The sequence below is a fragment of the Haemaphysalis longicornis genome, unplaced genomic scaffold (assembly GCF_048455015.1).
Source record: "Haemaphysalis longicornis isolate Haplotype H1 unplaced genomic scaffold, Haemaphysalis longicornis Haplotype H1 scaffold_2, whole genome shotgun sequence".
In the NCBI taxonomy this organism is placed as follows: Eukaryota; Metazoa; Arthropoda; class Arachnida; order Ixodida; family Ixodidae; genus Haemaphysalis; species Haemaphysalis longicornis.
Window position 1 is genome coordinate 232,929,774 of NW_027526295.1, and position 22,059 is coordinate 232,951,832.

Sequence of the window (22,059 nt, forward strand, 5' to 3'; positions counted from 1 at the left end):
CATTAGCGTCGGTCACGTTACTGGCGGCGTCCCTCCTTGCTTCGTCCTGCTCCGCCTCAGCAAAATACCTTTGTTGCCCCTCCCTACCCAAAACGCTGACGAGCGCCGACGCGCGTCGTCCGTCATTCCAGTCGCTGCCGCCAGCCGCCTCGAGATGGGCCTGAAACAATTTTTTCCAGTTATGCCACGGAATCGGAGGCGGCCCCGGCAATTCGAGGAAAACGGGCAGGTTATCGAAGAGGCCCATGCTGCCAAGCAGGAAGGAGAGAGACGCAGGAGCAGAAGCAGAAGAACGAAGTAGGGCGAGGCCTAAACGACGGTTCGACAAGCGTCAGCACAAAGAACGCTAGGCCTCGCGACGCCAGACGCGCCGGACAGTCACACTCGAGCGAGGTCAAACGCACTCACGTTTTCATTCTGCCGGACCCGTCGACGATGTCGTCGCAGCAGAAGAAAATGATCCCATCCTCGTCGCCAAAAAGATGTTGTGTCGTGGGCGACGGCGAGCGGCCTCGGCAGCGACGGAGCGAGGGACGGCCGCCGGGCCCACCCACAAGCCCAAGAAGAAAGAGTGCGGCCTGCTCGTACCAAGACCAGAACCCAAAGAGAACGTTTATTGTTCAACCAGACGGCACCGAGACGCATACGCACGTGACCCGTCACGTGCGTCCACAGCAACGACATCTAGTTACAATTCATACAACCAAGCGCACACAGTGAGCGGGCGCTCCACTAGAGGGCGCCACTACACCACAATGATATGTGCATCCTTCTTATGTTGTATAAAGCCATGCTAAAGAAAACGGTATCAATCAAAAGGTTATGAGGCGTGTAAAAAACAACACATTATAGATAAGCGCAGACTAACGCCACCCTTCAAACAAGCCTGTTGAAAAATCAATGTCGAACAAATTTCACAACAAAATTACCTACATAAGGACTTTCGGACACACTATAAAACCTGCTTCCGCAGGATTCACAAAGTTGGTCAATCAGTTATCAAAGCTTTAAAATAAGCCACTGACGACACATAGCAGCAGATTTGACTCCAAAAAAATTCACGCATCTACACGAAGTGAATCATGACGAGTGTGCGAAACACTGGGGATCGTTCCTACCGTAAATCCCCCGTGAGAGTGCTTACTGCTGCTGAAACGATTTTCAATCCAATCCAATGCTCCTCGCGCATGCGCAGCACGGCTCTCCAGGAGCTCTCTCTCTCTCTCTCTCTCTCTCTCTCTCTCTCTCTCTCTCTCTCTCTCTCTCTCTCTCTCTCTCTCTCTCTCTCTCTCTCTCTCTCTCTCTCTCTCTCACACACACACACACACACCTTTTGTGAACCTTTTATTTTGTTCTTGTTAACCTTTTGTGAACCTTTTGTTCACAGATGCTTCGGTTTACACGGTGCTGTGCCGTGAGCACGGACACCGGACGCCGGACAAGCCTCGTCGTTAAGATGCTTCGTTCCGAAAATGTGATCTGCGCTGTGACATCGCGCAATGCAAGTCTGACAATCTGCGCACAGCGCAGACCCCAATTTTTAGATGCGACGCTGAGAGGAGCATCTCTTGCCGGCGGCCCTGTCCTGCGTCCGTCGTCGTCGTCGTCCGCGTCCGCACAGCTGCGTCTCTCCTCCGCTCACCCCCTCTCCTCTCGCCGTGATAGCGCGCCCTCTCCCCCAACATCTGTGGCGCGCGCAGTGCGGCGCGCTCTCACTCCGCCGGTGGGCGGCGCAAGCGCGCTGTGCGCATGTGCAGCGCCCTCTCTCTCCGCGGTCTGCTCTCCTTCGGGCTCACTGAGCATTAAGCGGAGTGTCTCTCAGTCGACGGTCGTCCGCGTTACGCTTGCTCTCTCTCTCTCTCTCTCTCTCTCTCTCTCTCTCTCTCTCTCTCTCTCTCTCTCTCTCTCTCTCTCTCTCTCGCATTACCCGATGATTGCTCACGCATTTGGAGTGATCGACCCAACGGAAACGCACAATGGAACCCCTTCAGCGTCGCATCGCACCAGGGTTCTCGCGAGGGAGGTGGGCGTAATTTTTTAGTCAAGTCACATGTCGGGCCTCTTTAAATTTGTCGAGCCTTTTTGTCGGTCCTTTCATGTTGAAGCTCCTAAAATTAGGTCAGATCATATGTCGGGCCCCTCTAAAGCACAAACGAAAGATAACGTAGGGAGGGAAAATCTTCAAGGGGACGGCTGCGGGTATTGTGGGGCTCGCCCCATTAGATCAGCCGCACTAGGCCATTCTTAACAGCAAAGTGAGCTACTCATGAAAGAAACTCAAATAATCGAACATCATCTACGTGTGGTATTCCCAAACGTAAAGAGATTATCAGCGAATAAAAAATGCGTTCGATTTGATCTGACAGAACATGGAGGACACATTGAATTCTAAGCTGAGCATTGAAGCTAAGCTGCCTGGCTTGCTACGCCAGATGAATGCGATGACGATGATGATCATAATGATAACGAGGACATGTGATTTTTAACTATTTACAAAGTCTGATCAAGACTTGTGTCTTTCAGGTACGCCAATAAGGCTTTTGTAGCACGAGCGGCACGTTTGGAAGAATTCCATGGACCTAATACGTCCCTCAGTTCTAGTCCTACGGAGAGCGGCCGGCCCAGGGACACTACGAGAGACACTCTTTGTGTAGTAAAGCGCGCACAGTCACATATTAGGTGTTGGAGGTCTTCACGCACACCGCGGGCACAGAGGCGAGGAGGACTGGTTGATTTTGTAGCGGTAGTATCGCGTGTAGGCGACGTTCAACCGCATGCTGTGCAGTACTGCTTCATCATGCTTGGATAGTCCAGGTGGCATCTTAAAATTACAATGCGGGTCGATAGAGTAAAGGGGTGCGTAATGGCGGGATGCGTCTGCCCAAAGCGACCGCTGCATGCTCCATGCCACACTGGATGCAAGGGCTGAAGCATCTTTGCGAGAAAATGGCACCGGTATTTCTGATCCACGTTGGTCATGCGCTGTGGATGCTGCAACGTCCGCGTTTACATTTCCAGTTATCCCGAAATGGGCAGGGAGCCGGCAGAGTTTACACCTGCTTATGATGATGGTCCTCGTCGACTGACCCGTGCTCACCCGGATATTCAGAATGGTTCTTTTTAGCACTGTCAAGGCCTGAAGTGTAATCATAATAATCAACAAACCTACCAACAAATAGAATACAAAAGAAGCAAGAATGATGAACACAAACGAAAAATCCTTAAAAATGTAAGATACGGTACACGTATTTAATTGCGCACGATTTTTTTTTAATTTTGCAGAATACTTTCTATTCGCGTATGCCGCTCTGTTAGTCAATACAAGAAATAACTGTGGTTGATTCCTTAGTGATAGGAATCGGTAAAACACGAAAGTGAAATGTGCAGCGAAATCTGCAGGTGAGCATGATTTGCGGGTCGGCTCGCTGTCTTGTGGGTGTGCTCGCTCGCGGGTAGTTTCGGCAAAGGTGTACTGGCGTCATTTCTGTGACGGATATGACGTCAGTGAAACCTTGGGGTATCTCGGCCTAAAACACTATCGTGTTTAAAATATAAAACCCGAAAACGAACAACCCGAAGTATAACGTACTCTTTGGTTCTAAAGGTTGCTTCCCCGCAAGAAGGCCCTGTGTGCAGAGGTACACCCTTTACAGGCCACTTACTTCGTTGAACTGGCGTCCCTTCCGTGATGGATATGACGTAAGTGAAATCTTTGTGAATCACGGAATAAAAAATATTACGTAACAAAAGCTTGATCAGGGCTAGTTGGTTGAACATACTGAATAAATTTGAGGCGCTAAACAATGGGGACCAGAAGAAACACGTAGACACAGACAAGGCGCCTTGTCTGTGTCTACGTGTTTCTTCTGGTCCGTTGTTTAGCGCCTCAAATTTATTCAGTCGGAATAAAAAACTTTCGTGTTAAAAGAGCGCGCTTGCCGTGAGGCCAATCATCATCGTCGTCATCGTCATCGTCTGCGCGCTGCGTGCACGCACGCGACGAACGAAGGAATACCAGCGTAGCCGGCAAGGGTGACTGCGCAGCCGCCGTGTCAAGTAGACGGGAGCAGCAGCTGTGGGAGCGCGATGCCGTCAGCGATGCACCTGGTGGACAGCCGGTACGCCTGGCTCATGGCGGCCTTGAGCTTCTGGGCCCAGTTCTGGTCCGTCATCATTTTCCGCAGCTCGGGCGTGCTGCTCGTGGGGCTCGTGTCCGACCTGCGCATTGAGCGCCAGGAGGCCGCCTGGCCCTTCGAGGTCTGCACCGCCGTCAACTCTATTCAAGGTATGCACGCAACGACCCGAAGATCCCGTTCTGTACCGCGGTCTATGCGCGCGCTTCTGTGACGGACAGACACATTCGGAAACACTTCGCGAGGTTACCACTTAACCTTCACACGCAGACGCTCAGGAGAGCATTCGGTGTCTTGTCCGCCGATAGACTGGTCAGAATTTAGCGAGATTCTGGCCTCGACATTACGGGGGAGTCAGCGCACACTTACCAGACACGTTGCTCGTTTTTTCGTTGGTGGCGCTGCTATGTAACGCGCTGGTCGATGTCACTCGAGAGAGAGATGCTGGCGAGAGCGGACAATGTTTTGCCTGGGCACCGCGAACCTGTGTGAGTGACAACGCGGAGGAAAATACGGCGTCGACAGGGACAAGAGATCTGAATATTACACCTGCAGGCTTCCTGGTAGTTGATTCGAGTTTTTTTAGAATCGAAAAGACACTAGGATGGCATTGTGACAGCTTCCCACGGTGGGTACGCGCAAGTGAGTTGTTGGAGTGGTATGGCGAAGAGGTAACAGAAGAAGCAGATACGTGGTCTCTGATTCGTTGTGTCGCGTATAAAAAGTGTAGAAGTGAACAAGCAGACCACTGGGGTTGGGAGGGGGGGCTGGAGCTATCGTTAACCAATGAGAGCGAAAGCACCTTCCTCCTTAGAGTGGACTTTAGAGGCGGGCCTGGGGCTGGAAAGGAGTAGCTTCTTTTCTGGGAGGATTCAATACCCAAAAAGGCGAACGTATTAAGCGGCAAATTCGAAGAATATCGTATGCACTGAGCGCTGGAAATCATCCAGGTCAATAGCTGACGGACGGACCATTTACCTCAAGATTCGCAGAAAGCCGGAATAAACAAGTGCACAAAGAACAATTTAGAAAGTAACAAAGGCGAACAAGAATAAATATGCCGGGTAAGCGAAAATTGAAAAGGAAACGGTGCAATAACTATTTTATTCGCTATAGAAATACACCAGGTAAGAGTTGCTTGCAAGAAGGCTGTAAATTACACTCATTGGGAAAAGGCAGAAATTCAGGGAAAGCGACGAGGTTAGAGGATGCTGTTAACCGGCAGCGGATGGAGGGAGGAAAACGAGGAAATGATCGTTTTATAAAAGACGCAAGCTGGTTCAGAGGCCCGAGTCAAATGTTCTTAGTTGAAAATATGAACGCCCATATCCACTACCTGTATGGACGCATAGGCCCACATCTACGACCTGTATGGACGCATAGACCACAACGTCTCTCCTATGCTATATCTGTGTGAGTAGAACCTCTCCATAATTTCAACCATAAAACGAAAGTGTGGCGGGCAAATAACGTATGCAGGAAAGCTGTAGCAGTCCAGCATAAATATAAGTTGTAAGGTAATAAAGATGAGTGAAACACGAAGATATAAGCTGGGCGCCATTCTAAGTCAGAGGAGTACAAAGTAAAGCATGCATTGAGGAGAGGTTCAGAACTATGGATCGCCCTAAACGAGGTGTTTCGTACCTCCGCATGGAAGCGTGAATTCGCAGTAGCGAAAAAAGACTAGGAGTGATTATGAAATATGAGAACACCAGTGCAGCAACCGACATCCAATTTAACACACAAAAAAAGATTGAAAGAGGTACAAATGAAGGTCTGGATGGGGATAGAATGGAATCGGAAACCTGATTAGAGCTTTGGCAGTCAGAGACGTGTGACTGCAGGAAAGCAGGTTGCTCGATAACTCCAAGGCAGAGATTTTGTTTTTTGTAGCGTGAGCTACACTGTCCGATGTTGAGCAGTTTCGTGTGGCTCCTAAAGAGCCGTGCTGCGCATGCGTTTTCATTCATTTTCGCTACTCCCTGGCTGGTAGCAATGTGCTCGCAGCGTGGTCAGCCTCAAACCACTTTGCCCCTTTCCTTTGAAAGCCTTTTTTGTTGCCACGAGCTGTCGAAAAAAAGGAAATAAATACGTGCAACGCTAACAGCAAGCTCGGGGGGCGCACTTTTGTTTATTTTGCCCGGGGCTACTGCCAAGAATAGCAGACGGGCAGCCCGCGCATGCGCAGATCGATACTGAAAAATGTCCATACAAGGACTGACAAGAGTGAAATTTGGGGATTCAAGGGGGGGTGTCCACAAAAACTAGGGGGGGTCTACACACCCCCTAGGGGGGGTGTAGGGAAATCACTGCCCCACGCGCCCAGCGTCTTCGCCGACCTCCGTTCCACACGCGGCGGCCCGGTCCACTTGATCATGCGAGAGGTGGCCGGGTGTGGAACCGATGGCTCGTGCGTCGCAGCAACACCGGCGTGCGCCTGTAGAACCAGCTTAGCTCTGGGGCGATTGGTGATGCTGCGCCGGAGCCGCTTGATAAATATACATGTGTCACTTAATGCGTATACCGTGTGTGTGTCACTGATGCAGCAGTAAGCATGATAATCAAGCTAATACTAGAGAACCAGGAAAGCTAAGAATCATTCCAACTGAACCTTAGCTCACGCTACGTATATCATGGCATAGCCGTGCGAAGCCGCTGCGAATATTTTTAAAGCGAAGCTTTTTACCTCGGCCCCCCCAAGGGTTCTGTCGTGACTGTTGGTGTAAACAGAAAACTCCTGCGAACAAATATCAGAAGTTACTGGCACCGCCAGGAATCGAACCTGGAACGGATATACCAACGGAACGAGAGCCCGTTGTGTCTTACCGATTGAGCTACAAGCCCACGCAAAGACGGGGGAGGGGGGGGGGGGAACAGACGGTGCACTCACCGAGCACATCTGCGGGTTTAGCCCCTGCGTTCGCGCTGACTGGCACGCGAGAGCGTCACGCGACATCTCGCACCGCTTTTCGCTCCGCCCACGGCACGTGTAGCGGCCATGTGCACGCCTTGCGCATGGGCTAGGAGTTTTAAATTTAAAAATTGAAGGAAGCTCACACCAACGCATGGCATCTCACATCTCCGTCTCTGCCGCCGGTCTCGTCTGCTCCGTCGTCGGCGGCAGAAACGGAGGAGAAGGGAAATCGTCTAACACCGGGTTTGAGCTTCCTTCAATTTTATAAGAAGTTTCCACTGATGTACTTCACCAGTACAACTCAACCACCCACCGTTCATGAATCATACATTGATTTACGATTAGCAAGGAATATCTCTTCGAAGTAATAAAGGGTGTGGTTAAGTGCATTTCACTTGTCTCTGGTTTGAATGTTTGTAGAGGCACGTGTGTGAATTCAAGTGACGTCGCATGGGTAATCATTGTGGGTGTCGTTTACAGCTTCGCTTTCCAACCACCTTCACAGGGTGGATTGGCGCGAGTTTTTTTTTAAATCCAGAGCAAAGTGGTAGTGAATGAGCTTCGCTGCGGCAAAATACTCGTTCTTGGAACGGTTAGACATGTGCGGTCTGTAGAAGATAGACATGAATCGGCTCATTGTGTTAGGAGATTCTCTCTGCTAAAGACCACATGTGAGTAAAATACCTGACTTTCTGAAGCCCTAGTGTTTAAAGGTAACACACTCCCGCTGTGGTGGCGCAGTGGCTAGGGCGCTGTACTGCTGAGCACGAGGACACGGGTCTGATACTTCTCCTGCGGCCGTTTTTCTGGTGCGAAAAACGAAAATACCCGTGCGACAAAATTTCAGCGAACGTCAAAGATCCTCAGGTTGTTCGAATTGATCCGCAACCTTCCATTCAGGCACGCCTCATATTACAGGTATAGCTTCAGCACGCTAAACCGCGTTTTAATTTGAACGGTGATGCGCAGTAACTAACCTACAAAGCCGTAGAATGACTAAAAGGAAATTAGATTAGGGGTGGAAGAAACAAGGGAGGAGCATATAATGCAGAACAGCCACCACCTGTTAGCGACATAAGTCCACGGCAAATAGCTGCGCTAAATTCAAAAGTTAATATTTGAGGTAGACATGGTTGAACACCTGGCGAGATGACCCATGCCTTGATCCCGAAACGAAAGGTGTGCCGCTAACGATCAATAAATGCAGTCAGGCCGTGGCGTCGCCCGTGCCACGGCTTGCATATAGTAGTGACGTGTGCAGCGGCGCCCACCATGCGACGTGTGTTTACGTACGCTTGTATTATGCCTCCATACAATTCTACTTTGAAACAAGACTTGTAAATCGCAGTTAAGCGAGCGCATTGAGCGAGCCTAATCACTAAACACAGACGTGCCCACGCTACGCGTTCCATGTTGCAGTGCGCTGTTCGACACATGGCGATCAGCGTAGTCCGGTGGATCAATTTTTTTGCCTTTGTAAGTGACCAGTGCTGCTAAGCCTAACTCACCGTTCCCCGCAGCGCTCACGGCTGGCATTCTGGTCAAGTACTGGGACACACGGATTCTTAACATCGCAGCTGCCGTGCTCGCTTCGGCGAGCGCCATTGGTTGCTTCATTTGGAGTACGCTTACCGCCTACATTCTGTTCATTGGCTTCGGCTTCGGTAAGCCTTCGCATCCATTAGCAGTGCTTCTTGTCCCACTTATTTGTCGCGGAAAATGTAGCAGTGGTCATCAACCATGACGGTGTGGGGATCCTTTTTGGGACTCTTAAGTAGTGGGGGCCTCACAAAGAAATATGAAGATCTGTGTCAATGATGCCGTAACTTGCACGTCATGTTAAACAATTTCCTTTTACAGCTGAAGTCCCCCAAAACACCTAATATATGCCTTTTTTATATGCCAAAACACCTAATATATGCCTCGGCTTTTTTCGCTCACCTGGAGTATTGCGCAAAAAGCCGACTCTAAAACGCGTGGTGTTATACGTGCCCTGCAGCAAAGCCTTGCTTTACCGAAGGGGTTTGGCAAAGTGATAAATGTAAAGGGAGGGAGGGAGGGGAAGGAGGGCATTGTTCTGGAGGAGGGGTGGGGAGGGGGGCTTCACGGACCCTATTTGACAACTCGTGGCCATCCTCGATTTTCCAGTCCTGGACGGTCCGCGGGCAATCCGAGGACTGCGTTCGGACCGGAAGTCCCATAGGAATACATCGGAAAGTCAAGCACCGGATCGGGTCTCGGGCAGTCCGCGGGCGATCCGGGACTAATAATCGAAGAGGCCCAGAATATATAGAACACTTTATTCCATAAAATTCAAAGGAAACCGCATTACCTTCCATCATACCTCGGCAAAGTTGGCGCGGCTCACTCAAAATCACTCAATTTTTTTTTTCGAATCACCACTCACTGAAACTCAGACTCAATGCTGAGCAGCACATCTGCGCTCACTCAAACTCAAACTCACAGTGAGCGCAACACTCAGAACTCACTCGGACTTAAAACTCAAAATGTACTCAAACTCAAAATGTACTCAGTACTCAAAATGTACTCAAACTCAAAATGCCCTCAAAACTCAAAATGTACTCAAACTCAAAGTTGACTCAAAACTCAAAATTTACTCAAAACTCAAAATGAACTCAGAACTCAAAATGGACTGAAAACTCAAAATGAATTCAGAACTCCAATGGACTCACAACTCTCTGGTAGCAGGAATTTACTCGGGCTCAGTAGCTCTGATTTGATTAGCAGACAGAGTTTTAAAATTCACACGGGGTAAAAATATTACGGGTGCAGATTCATGAGCTCAAACTCTTGCATTCGGTACGACATGACACGGTAACTCCTGTGAGGTAACAATTTTCGTTGCAGATTTAATACAGCTATACCTGCTGGCCATGATGAGTAGCGCGGGTTACGAGCAATTGTGCGTATATATTGGATACCAAACTCTTGATATAGGCTCCGTGTTCGTGTTCATGACAGAGGAACCCAGACTCGACGGTGTGTTGGGGCCCTGGGGAGAAACAAACACCATTGGGCGAGGAAATGTGCGCTCACTGCTCATTTCGTTTACGTCGAAGCTGTTTAGGGTTACGGTTCCCTGCATTCTTGCTCTGCATCCTGAAAAAACGCCTTGTGTCAAAGCGAACTGTCCCCGCGAATCTCTGAAGCGCGAGCCGTACATGGATGTGCCTTTGCTTTTTTAGTGCGTAGCATTCTTTGCTGAGTACCCCCCTCCACCTTCCCCGGCCAGGATCGTGTAACGCCAAAAATGCAGATATCACGGAAGTTCGACCTGTAATCATATAAAAGCGTAAATGTAGATAATTCATCAAACTAAATTTAAAAAAAAAACTAAAAGAAAGAAATCAGAAAAATATCGAAAATGGCGAACCGTGTAACACTCGAGTCATGGATAGCCACAGATTGGGTTAAAATTCAGAGATAAGCCGCTACGGCATGTGGGGTATCAAATTGAAGGTCTCGAGGAGGGAAATCACGCGGGACAAACAAAAAATGCTTCGTGGTCATAATCATGACTTAGTTATCGTGAGGCATAATAAAGGTTGGATTTCATAATGATGACCCGTAGGTGTATGGGGTCTCAAATTAAATGTTTTGATTAGGGGAAAAACGTTGGTCACATAAGAAATACATCCTGGTAGTTATAATGACATAGTCACGGTGAATCGTGCGTGCGTGTGCGTGTGCGTGTGCGTGTGCGTGTGTGTGTGTGTGTGTGTGTGTGTGTGTGTGTGTGTGTGTGTGTGTGTGTGTGTGTGTGTGTGTGTGTGTGTGTGTGTGTGTGTGTGTGTGTGTGTGTGTGTGTGTGTGTGTTGAATTATCACCGAAATGAAAAAAAAAAACTTCGTAGTTTAAAACGATGGTGGCCAAATCAAAATACAAACAAAAATGCAAGATGCTGCTGTTACCCAAGGGTATTGGCGCAATTGCAAAGCAAACTTTAAATAATGACGAAATATTAGAAAAGCAGCTCAAGTGGCTACGATTTACCACCTCCTTTCTCGCCCAGACTTTATGTTGTCCTGTCGACTATTCATAAAGCCACCGCCAAGAGATATGACGGTGGGATATATTTTCTGCCCTTTCCGTTTTTGTTGAAATCGCAATCGTCGCTATGGGATCACCCATCACGCTAACCTTGAAGCCTTAAATTTGGGACTGCGTACTGGCGCGTTCAAATACCAGCGCTTAATACCAATGGCGCACATTTTTTTTATATTTGTAACAAAAGAGAAAAATCCTACAACGGGCACATAAATACTACCAATGAATTAAATTATTCGGTAACCCAGAATAATTCGTTAACTGTCACCTTATCGAATGTGTTAGCCACACTTTTGTTAAAAGTAAGCTTTAGTTAACGCTCAGTCACTGCATTATTGCCCTGACCACTGCAATTCCTTTTGCGATAGCTATCCGGAATTCCGGATGTGTGCATTACAATCAGTATGTCATACCGCCTGACCCCTGGCCATCGTTCTGTGTGCTACATTGCGGAATCTTATAAAAGATTATGCTGTTAAAAAATGAAAGGGAAATTTGACGCGCGGAGCATGAGATGGGACTTTTTTGGGTATACGCTCTTTAATTCGTCCACAGCAGTACTCCCCTCCGGAACGAGTAGCAGTAGAAGTAATGTAGCGGGTTGGGCAGTCAGTACAAGTGCACCTTCGAAAAAAAAGCAGATCTGAAAGTGACAAAACTGCAGAACAAGCAGAAAAGATGATCGCTGGGCGAATGGGGTATGTGTGAGGTACCGGCCTGCCTTTCTGGACGTGTCATCTGTTTTATTACTGTTCCTCCTTCCAAGGGCTGCAGTTTCTTGCCAAGGGATTAAGTGCGCACCTTAACAGTTTTCCCTGACATACCTGTTGTTATTTGTATCTGTAAAAACGGAACTTGTCCACTGTACTGTCCTCAAAAACTGACCACGGAACTCACTTCATTCGCACTGATGACACGTTTGGTTGTGAAAGGCAGGGCAAAGAAAAGTATAGAGCAATATCCACGTTTTGGTGTTTTTTTTTTACTTCTTCGGTTTTACTTACTTTTTGCGTAATATTTTAAAACAACGTGATTCGCCTTTTCTTTTTTGTTGTTTTCCGTGTAAACACATTTAAAAAAAAAACAGGCGCAGTTGATGCCCCGTACTATATCTCTGCTCCTAGGCGTAGCTTATGTTGCAGGCTGTCAGACTTATTTTAACCAGCTGATGATATTAAACGTCGATCAAAATCTCGATATACGGACGTTCTAGATTTCCATCTACTTCAGAAAAACGTTCGTGTGGAAGGGAGTTCGAGGCCACTTGTGGTCAGCAGCAAACGGCTTAGCCACTGAGCAGCTCCTGCGGTCACACTTGTCAAGTATTACCAATTTGCAGGCGTCGGACCTTTTAAACAAATTATGAAATGCAGAAAGTTTGCACACATCGGGTGTGGGCTTTCACTGTTGTGCAGTAGAGCACTCCTGCAGCCTTATTGCTCCAATAAAGTCACAGCTAGGAAAGAACAAAGTCGTTTTATATCCCCTGCAAGCTGCCGAGAATGACATTTCGTTTGGTCAGCTTGCACTATGCGCTCGCGCTTCCAGCAGCAACAGACCATTGCTACGTTGGTGCTCATTCATTTCCCCTGTTACATAGAGCGTGATAATGCTCAATTGTCTGGAGGGGAAAGTGCGCGAGCGGGTAACCGTTATTTCTTTTTTCAGTTCAGTTCCGGTTCGGGTAAAGCATGGTCAAAAAATAACGGTTCGGGTTCGGGTTCAGTTCCGGCAAAAATACCGGTTCAGTTCCGGTTTTCGGTTCGGTTCGGTTCCGGTTCGACCTCCTGATATATATGGCTCATACATGTCAACATCATTCAGCACAAAAAAACGTAGGCACATTGGATGCAAAACATAAAGACATAACCGGGAGCACCAGCGTTCCTCCCGTTAAAGATACTCGAGGCATGAGTTTTTGTGATAAAAAAGTAATAATAAAACAGGTTAAAACAGCTTCGAAGACGCGAGATAAAAGCAGGCCATAAACAATGAGACGTCGGCTCGAGCTGCGCGAATTGCACAACAAAAATAAAATATTTGGAAAGAGAACAGGGCTCAAGCTGTCGGCTCAGCGTTCACGTTGCCTATTCGACTTAAGAGCAGAAGCTTTGGCGAGTTGGCGATCCATCGCGGTGGTGGGAACCACCGTGGCAACTAACGACGGTTACAAGAGAAGGATACGAAAACGAAGACGACACGAAGCACTCGGGACGCCTTCGTTTTCTTCCCTTGTACCCGTCATTAGTTTGCGTTTCCCACCACCACGATCCCTATTCGACGTCGTCAGCTCCAGTCGCTAAAGTCGCGTAGGCAACGTGGCCCATGTGGACACTGCTTTGGCCGTCTTAGCGCTCAGTGGTTAGGGCAGCTGCACGCGTCACCCCCGTCGCGACTTTTCTGCTTCCTCATGCGTCCTCTATGCCCTGTATCAAGGATGGCTCCACGTGGAATTGGAGCATAAGCTCATACTATATCATGCAGACTTGTTTAATGGTTCCCCAGCCTACCGCACAGCCTGACCTGCTCCGGTGGCGATCAACTCCGGCTCATCTACAGGTCGAATCAATGTATAATGTATATCTCCACACGGCGAGAAGTAACGTAAGGATAAACCTCACTCCCTTTTGAACTAGGAGTGATGGTGAGAATGCAGGGTGTGGAGGGACGTCAAGTTCTGCACGTGCAGCGAGAAAAGAAATCTTCCGACAGAACATGTCCATCACACGCCTCGAAGTACTAATGATTTAGAACTCGTCCAATGGCGGCTAAAGAGAGCATCTATGGTGTTTTGCCCCGCAAACGAACTGAAAGAGTGTTGGACGAATTCGAGCCTCGAGAAGTTTTATGATGCCGTATATGTCAACGCGCAGCTCCACAAGTTATCGCCAAGTTGAGCTCGTCTCTGCACCATCGACTCAACTTATCACCCTTCGATCTCGCAGGCACGGGCTCTGGAATTGTGGCGCCCGCGAACGTGGTGGTGCTGTGTCGCTACTTCGAGAAGTACCGCGCCTCAGCGAGCGGCGTAAGCTTTTCCGGCGCAGCGCTAAGCAGCATGATCCTGCCGCCGGTGCTCGGGTCACTGCTGCAGAAGTACGGCCTGCAGGGCACCATGCTCATCGTGGCCGCGCTCGTGCTCAACGTGGTAGCCTCCGGCATCGCGCTGCGCTCGACGCACGTCTACCCGCGGCCGCTGCACGCGGTGCCCACGCGCTCCGACGACATCAGCTCCAGGAGCAGCAGCAGAGATAACTTGGCAGAGAGCAAGCTCCCCCTCAGCGACATATTCAGCTCCGAAATGCTGCTGGAAAGCGGCCTCGTGATGTCCGTCCTGGCACGCGCGCCTGATGAGTACAGGCCCGAGGTAAGTGGACACTTTCTTTAGGCCGGATTGGTCTCGCGGGAGAATTTCGCTTCACCATGGACATTCATACAATGACTGACCAGGTGGTGCCACTTGTCTAGATATTTTTTTATAATAACGTACGGTTTCCTTTCTCGTTTCTTTCCCGCGCTGTGTATAGCATTCAGCGCACAAACCGCAAACTTTAAAGTACCGACCATCTGAATTTACATATCTGTTGTGCGCAAACTCATAGTATTGCCGCATCATGTTGCGCGAAAGTGTGCAAAACAAAAAATTCCCGCGCCTTCCCGCGAGGGGAACACGAGTAAATGCAGAGCATTGGGGGTCGTTAACGCCGCGTAAAGTCGCGTTAGGGTGGGTAGTTGGGTCGTTGTTGCGTTGGTGTTGGTTTGGGGTAGAGAGAGGAGAGTAAAGTCGCGTTAGGGTGGAGCGAGCGTCAACCAAGGAAGGAAGGAGCAACGCAGTGACTGAAGCACGAGTGACCGCTAGCCGCTTTATATTTGCAGCGCGCGCAGTAGAGGGAGAGCAGTACGGGGGGGGGGGGGGGGGGGGGGGGGGGGGGGGGAGAGCGCGCATGCGCAAGCAGCGCGCGCCCTTCCACGACCCACCGCGCTGCTATCACGCACCTGTTACGCCGAGACCGCGACGGAGTGAACGGGCTGACTACGACGCATGCGCGCGCCAGCTGCTGTTGAGAGAGAGGAGGGAAGGAGGAGAGGCGCACCTGCTGCGGACGCGGAGCTGTGGACGCCGTCCGACGCAGGAAGAGGCGAGGCTAAGAAATGCTCTGTATTTAAAATATTTTAACACGATAGCGTTACTAGGCTCATTGAGCGGTTTTCCGTGAGCGTTATCCATCCGGAGTAGCCGCGATTATCAGCCGTGGTCGTCAACGTCCGCAGAAGGACGTAATCATCGCCAACGGGAAACGACGACGCAGCCGCCAAGAGTGAGCGCCCGTCCGAAGCTGGAATCTAGCGCAGCGGCCACGGGAGTGTTGAAAGAAGGAAGCAAGCGGGGAGGCTAGCCTACAATAATACTGCAGCGAAAAAAAAAGAACGGATATGCGATTTAACGCCACGCCTGTGCATTTTTCGTGCTGATTAGTCATCGTTTTAGTGGCCACAGGTGACAGATGACGTAGGCACGGCGGGCCCAATAACTGGTTGGCATTCGATGGCCGCTGGCAAAGCGCTCGGTCATTGGACGACAAATTTCCGGCATTGTGAAACGCGTTAGGAGTGCCCTTTGAGCATGAAAACAAGATCACTTTACAAATATGTCTCTCAGTAGACTTGAAGCGCTGGCAGAGCATGAAGGGTGAAGGCACCAGCTCAGTCGCCAAATTGACGCTCGACGACGAAGTAAAGCTACTGCGTCTCTACAACCGTCTGCCCTCTGAAACTTTATTTTTTTGTTTGTTTGAAGCACGAAGAAAGAGCGCAGGTCCTCGTTCTGTAGAACGGCAAGCTACACCATGACACGCAGTCGCACAATCACTGGTTGCTAGTGTGAATAGCAGCCCATTGGGCGACGTGCTCAAGTCGTAAGTGGGACATACATGTATTCTTGGAATGGACGAACATGAAAGGAGGAAAAAGAAAAAGCAACAAAAGACGAAAGAAGAAACGGACAAAGCGAGAAAATTATTCAAATTAAAAAACTTCGCGGCGATGCCGTACTTCATATAACTTTCCGATTGCTTTGCTCATTTTAACAGCTGAGCTGTTTTAAGCTTTTAGTTCAAACACCGAGCGCACGTGAGCGTGCGCCTCGTGAGGAGCGCCCGGCGTCGGCCAGCTCGACCTTCGAGAACACTCTGCCCAGCGTTCGTGGCGTGATCTCTCTCGTGCTCTTCTACTCGCCAGTTCACGTGCGGTGGTGCCTGAAGTGGGGAGCACAGGCGCGCCGAGTTCGCGCTACAGACGCCGAGAGCGCGTGCTAACGCGGACATCAAAGCCGCATATAGTTGTGCGAAGTTTGAGCCCCCAAAAATACGTATCGGTACTCAATATTAGATGCGATGCAGAACTGGTCTACTTGTCAGTATCGTTGCTCCCCCCCCCCCCCCCCCCCCCCCGGGTTATAAAAAAATTCGGAGGCTTCCTTGTTGTTAACTCCTTCATTTCCCCGCCAATCAGGTGTGTCCAGAAACCCAGTGTACATACTCATATCAATCCTTTTAGATCATGTGTGAAGAAGCGGTAAAATGAACGAGTATGTGAAGCGTTGCTCTAATGTATGAAACACAGCATTGATGAATTTGCCGAGAGTTAGCATGTGCATTGCAGCCCGTGCGACTGCTAGTTTTTTTCTGCAGAAATACAGGTTCTCTGCTCTGATGCCTCCGCTCCTGTGCTACTGAGGTAGGCTATGGTTTCGTACAGCAGCGGTGGCAACGATGTGCTTCTGATGTGTGTGTCGGATTAATTCCTTTGCGTAGTATACCGCTCGTATCCTGTGCCTGGATGCATTGCGCTCTTTATTCATGTTGTGGGGTACCGGGGCTGTTTCTACGAAGTGGGAAATTTTCTTAAGCATCGGTACTAGAAAGTCGTGTTAACACTTCGTACTTGCGTATCCTACTGCCTGCAGTAGGGCTCTGCCCGTAGTTGTACCACACGGCCTATTTAGTTTTGTTGGTGTATGGCAATTATCTCTCCCGCTGTGTATATATACTGTTCCTGCATGTAGCAGTAACTGAGTGCTTAAGCTACAAACCCCGTAGGCTCGAGGACCGGAGTAGTTCAGACAAATTTTCTAATTTCGTCCAAGTGTGGCATAGCTTTCCGAACTTCGATTCGCCTGGAGTTAGCAGGGAACATTCCAAAATAATTGACTCCTGGGCGCACAACTCTTCAGCCAAGATTTATTTTCGTCTGTAGATTTTCTGGACAGAAAAATCACAATGTCTTTGTAAGCATTCGTGCCTTTCTAGGCAATGGCGGCTATGTCGTGTTGGCAGGCATTACACGTGATTTCAGTGATGTAAGAGACAGTGACGTCAGGCATTGAATGGTAACGTCACCGTGGGCGGGATGATTGCGTGCAGGCGCAGGGTTTCTTTCGGAAACCGATGTTCGTTCTGCTAATGGTGACCGGCATCGTTTACGGCTACGTGTTCGGCACCTACCTGATGACCATCGTAGACCACGTGTCCGATAAGGCCTCCAGCGAACAAGGTGCGATCCTGATTTCGACCATGGCCATGGGAGACTTCTGCAGTCGCCTCGGGAGCGGCTACATCACCGACCGCGGCTTCATCACTCGAGAGCAGCTGCTCATCGTCAACTTCGCCTTGCAGGTCGGTGACCACGTTCACACTAGGTGGATGTATAGATGGCGTGACACTTGAAATTGCTTTGAGGACAGGGGCATCTGCTGTGGAAAATATAGGAGATACAGCAGCCCTTGGAACCTGTTCAAAGCATATGAAAGTCCCACCGTGTGGCCTTATATCGGTGTGCGTGGTCCTGACAGTGACGCTGGTCACACCTACAAGCGATCTCGCTGAAGAATCATGGATTCGCCTAGGAAGTACAGGCCCTCGTTGATAATTTTAAACACGAGTGTAATTTATATGCCCTCCCCAATTCGACCTGTGGAGCTCGTTTTCGAAAAACTCGTTTTCGTTTTCGAGATGCTGAGCTGTGCCAGTGTTACGGACAAATTTGCCGCAATCACCGTGTCCGTTGACGTCGTGACGTCATTGAAAATTACACGAGGTCCGCGAATATCAAATTGACTTTGAATCGAATACGAATAGCAAAAACAGACTGCGAATCAAATAAAATATTTCCGAAGTTCAAAAGGCCGTAGAATGGGGCTAGTTGGTATTGCTTCATATTTCATTGCGCTGGGTATACTACGACAAATTGGACGTCCCCGTCCTCTTGTCGTACAGTTTGTCGTAGTATACCTATCCCGATTCAAGATATAACGAACAGTAAAAACGGACTGCATATAGCATCGCATACGAATACTATACAGCCTGAAACATGGCTACGAAAAAAGGTAGCTTGTCAGGACTTAGCACAACCGGGTGTTTATGTGTTACTGCTTAATAAAATATGGTACAAAATTGATATAAATAACGAAATGCGGGTATCTCAACGTGTTATGAATGACTGGAGTATATCTGACTGGATGCAATCCCTCCGGTCATTCAAAGGAGATCGTTGCCAGGCATGCTTTTGGCTGGTATATGGCAAGTATTTTACTGCAAACATTGCAAACGAGTTGATTCCTCAGTCATATGCCACCATAGTGACAGGAAATACATCTTTGGCTTATTTTTACACGAGCAGCGTTACACTTCAGCTAACAAGCACCAGAGTTAGCAATACACTTGTATAGCGAAAGGCGTATGTACGTGCTAAGCTTTTTTGCGCAGCTTTAGCGTTATGCAAAAAGCCAACCCAAAAAAGCATGCCTTGCGGGAAAGCTTAAAAATTTGCATGTCGTGCGGCAAAGCCAACATTTATGGCTGGCTCTATCATTTGTAAACTTTGAATATTCAGAAACTGCGAACACTTCAAACGGTAAAACTACGTCACGTTTCGAATCGAATAGCAGACATATTTTCCAAGTATTCAGAGTATCGAATTTTAGCACATCAATGGATATTACGTCAGTTGCATGCATGCGGTGCAGTAAAGCAGCAATGTGTGCGTATCTGTATAATTGGTCTTGAAATCGAAGAGAAACAGGAACGTGCGTGAATGCACATAAATGGCCCATAACAAAAACTCCAGAAGGGAAGGCGCAGTGACTGAACATCCATGCATATAAACATGGTCATTACAAGGCAGTTGAGGTTGCTGGGCTGTACCGAACTTCTGCTACGACGCAAGGTCCGTTAGAATATGCGGTGTGGTGCGGTGTTAATGGCTTTATAATGGCTTTAAGGGAGCGCACACACGCGCGCTCCCTGCCGCACCGCCGCAGCTGTTGTTGAGAGCGACGAGGCGCACGGGGTAGCTACGGCGCATGCTCGCGCAGACGCGCTCCCCCGCACGCGCTCCCCCGTTGCTGAGAGCGAGGTGGGTACGGGGGAGAGACGCGCACCTGCGGAGTGCACGTGTGGACGGCGCCGCCATCAACGACGGAGGACCAGGCGAGCCTAAGAAATGCTCCGCATTTAAAAAATCTCGTTTAAAACAAAAATTGACTACATCTTTCCGCGGGGGAAACCATGGGGTGATGCGACGCATCTGGGCGGTGCTTGTTACGGTTGCGCCGACCATCGCGGTAGCAGACCTGTTAGTCTCCATTCAAATCATCGGCGGTCATCGGATGTCGGAGCGGCGGCGGTGGAGCGACTGAGCGGAGCGGCGCAGTTATCGCGTTTATATGTAGCGCGTTAACGGTGAGGGGAATGAGAGAGAGAGCAGCGCATGCGCATGTGTTAACCGAGCGCTAACCCGCGCTGACGCACAGCTGGCACGGCGACGGGAGCGAGCGCTAACGCCCAGATGGCGCTGCGATGAGAGCGGCGGAGCGCGCAGCTGGCGCGGCGAGAATGGGGGAGAGGCGTGCGGACTACGGACGGACGCCGGAGGGACAAGGCGAGTTAGAGATGCGTTGCATCTAAAAGGTACTCCGATTAAACTAGGGCCTAAACATGTGCAATTTTTTCTATCTTAATGCGTTTAGCTCTACGAAGCTACTCTTTTCCCGACTCCCATATTTTTTTCAATTAATTACCGTCCAACGACCTGCCGATACTGTCTCTGACGAAGTTGTAACAGCCGTAAAAGAATGTCTAAATATGGCTAGAAACGGCGCATTGCTTCCCCGCAAAGCACGTTTTGATACAAACTAGCAGCTGTGAATGCAAAGAAGTGTTACGTGTTCTTTTTTTGCCACCTGATTTTTTTTTACTGCGCTCCGTATATTTTATTTTCTCGAATTATTTTTATTAGCAGCCTAAGTTTTGGTCACAGCCGCAATATTCAAATTATTCCTTCCAAAAAATTGGTCACGAGAATGAATAGCGCACTGAAAAGATCGACTGGGAATTTTTATAGTTTGATCGGATATGGGCGAGCGCAGCACCGTCTGGAATGTTTGGCATGGAATATGATACGTGGTGGTATCAGATTTCCACGCACCAGGTTTACCGGTGCGAATCCCAGCGATTTGGAGTACATGCGCCCATTCCAGTGGTATACTACAACGAATGTGAACATGTATCCATATGGATACATGTTCACATTCACAGCTGGTCTTTCTCTTCAATTGCTATAGATAACAGCTGCAGCTGTCAGCCGGCATGCTTGCACAATGAATGATAGAGTGGCTCAGTGACACGATCTCGTAATGCAGTTTTGAATGCAGTATCAAATCGAAGTTTTCAGAGGGGTGAAGATGATCCAACTAATGTATGATCATGGGTAATTGCAATATTTGTAGGTATGAAGCAAATGTTTAGAGGCAGATTACAACCTGGCTGATGAGGTTGGGCGAAAGCCATGATCAGCTGTATTTGTTCGAAATGCATCCCATGGGCGAATGCCGAATGAGATGCGAAGGGCTGGTAGTGCATATGCCCTACAAATTATATACATAGTGGTTAATACTGAGTCATACACGAGTATAACGTACTTTCTCACAATGGCAAATTAAACATGCGCAGTAAGTCTGGCAAATTTTTTTTTTACTCCATCGCATTAAGGTCTGATCCACGATGCCTGGGCTCCCCAGCTACCGTAGTGGTTACCTAACACATTTTACCTGGTTAGGAGCAGCTCTGAGTAATTTATCTTAGAATGAGTGCAGGTAGCTCTAAGTCTGCATACTGAACCTTTCAACTCTAAACAGTCGCAGCACATAAAACTACACCCAATGGCACGCACGTTCATAGGTCCTTGCAGAATCATTTCTTCAATCTAATATCGCCCCTGCAATACTGCCTATTCACCTTCAAAGGTGTGCAAAAATACTTTGACTGCTGCCTAAAAAATTCTACGCTAATGGTGAAGTGACTGTGTGTGATGATTTCGAGAGCAGTGCTTTTTGCCCAACAGGAGATTTCGAGGTGCAACGCGCTCCGTCACGATACGCCTGTGCATGCGCAGGGCGTGTGCTACATCCTGTTGACTGTGTTGGGCAGCATCACGTCGCTGGTGATGGTGGCGTTGATATTTGGCCTGAACAATGGCGGCACCATCACGTCCATGCCTGTGCTGTTGGCAGACCACTTGGGCGACCAGCACCTGCCAATCACGTATGGCATGCACAGGCTCACTATGGGGGTCAGCACGCTCGCCAGACCGCTGCTCATCGGTGAGTCCGGGTGGCCCGCTTAGACAACAGTTTCAGCCGGTTTCAGTATCCCCATTTAGAAATACTGTGGGTCAGGTGCTGGGCCCAAACGAATGCAATGAAGCACATCCCTAGATGTTTACCAACAACTGGATTGGAGAAAGGCCCCGAATGATGCAGATTAACTTAAAAGCTAGGGGGGACACTGGTCTTAAAACAACTTTTAATTTTCAAACTTCTTCTTGCAAACCTAAAAAAACTTCTTTTAATTTTCAAGTAAACTATGTGAAACTGGTCAGTCTTGCTGT

The 22,059-nt window shown here is 49.0% G+C and overlaps 1 protein-coding gene across 1 annotated transcript; it reads left to right on the forward strand.

Annotated features, from left to right (window-relative positions):
• Window positions 1-4,086: 4,086 nt before the first annotated feature.
• Window positions 4,087-22,059, forward strand: LOC144168556 (monocarboxylate transporter 12-like). Its single transcript, XM_077697514.1, has 5 exons — window positions 4,087-4,285; window positions 8,568-8,711; window positions 13,989-14,482; window positions 17,538-17,789; window positions 21,565-22,059. Exons 1-5 carry the CDS (start codon window positions 4,087-4,089, stop codon window positions 21,793-21,795), a joined length of 1,320 nt encoding a protein of 439 aa, XP_077553640.1. The 3' UTR covers window positions 21,796-22,059.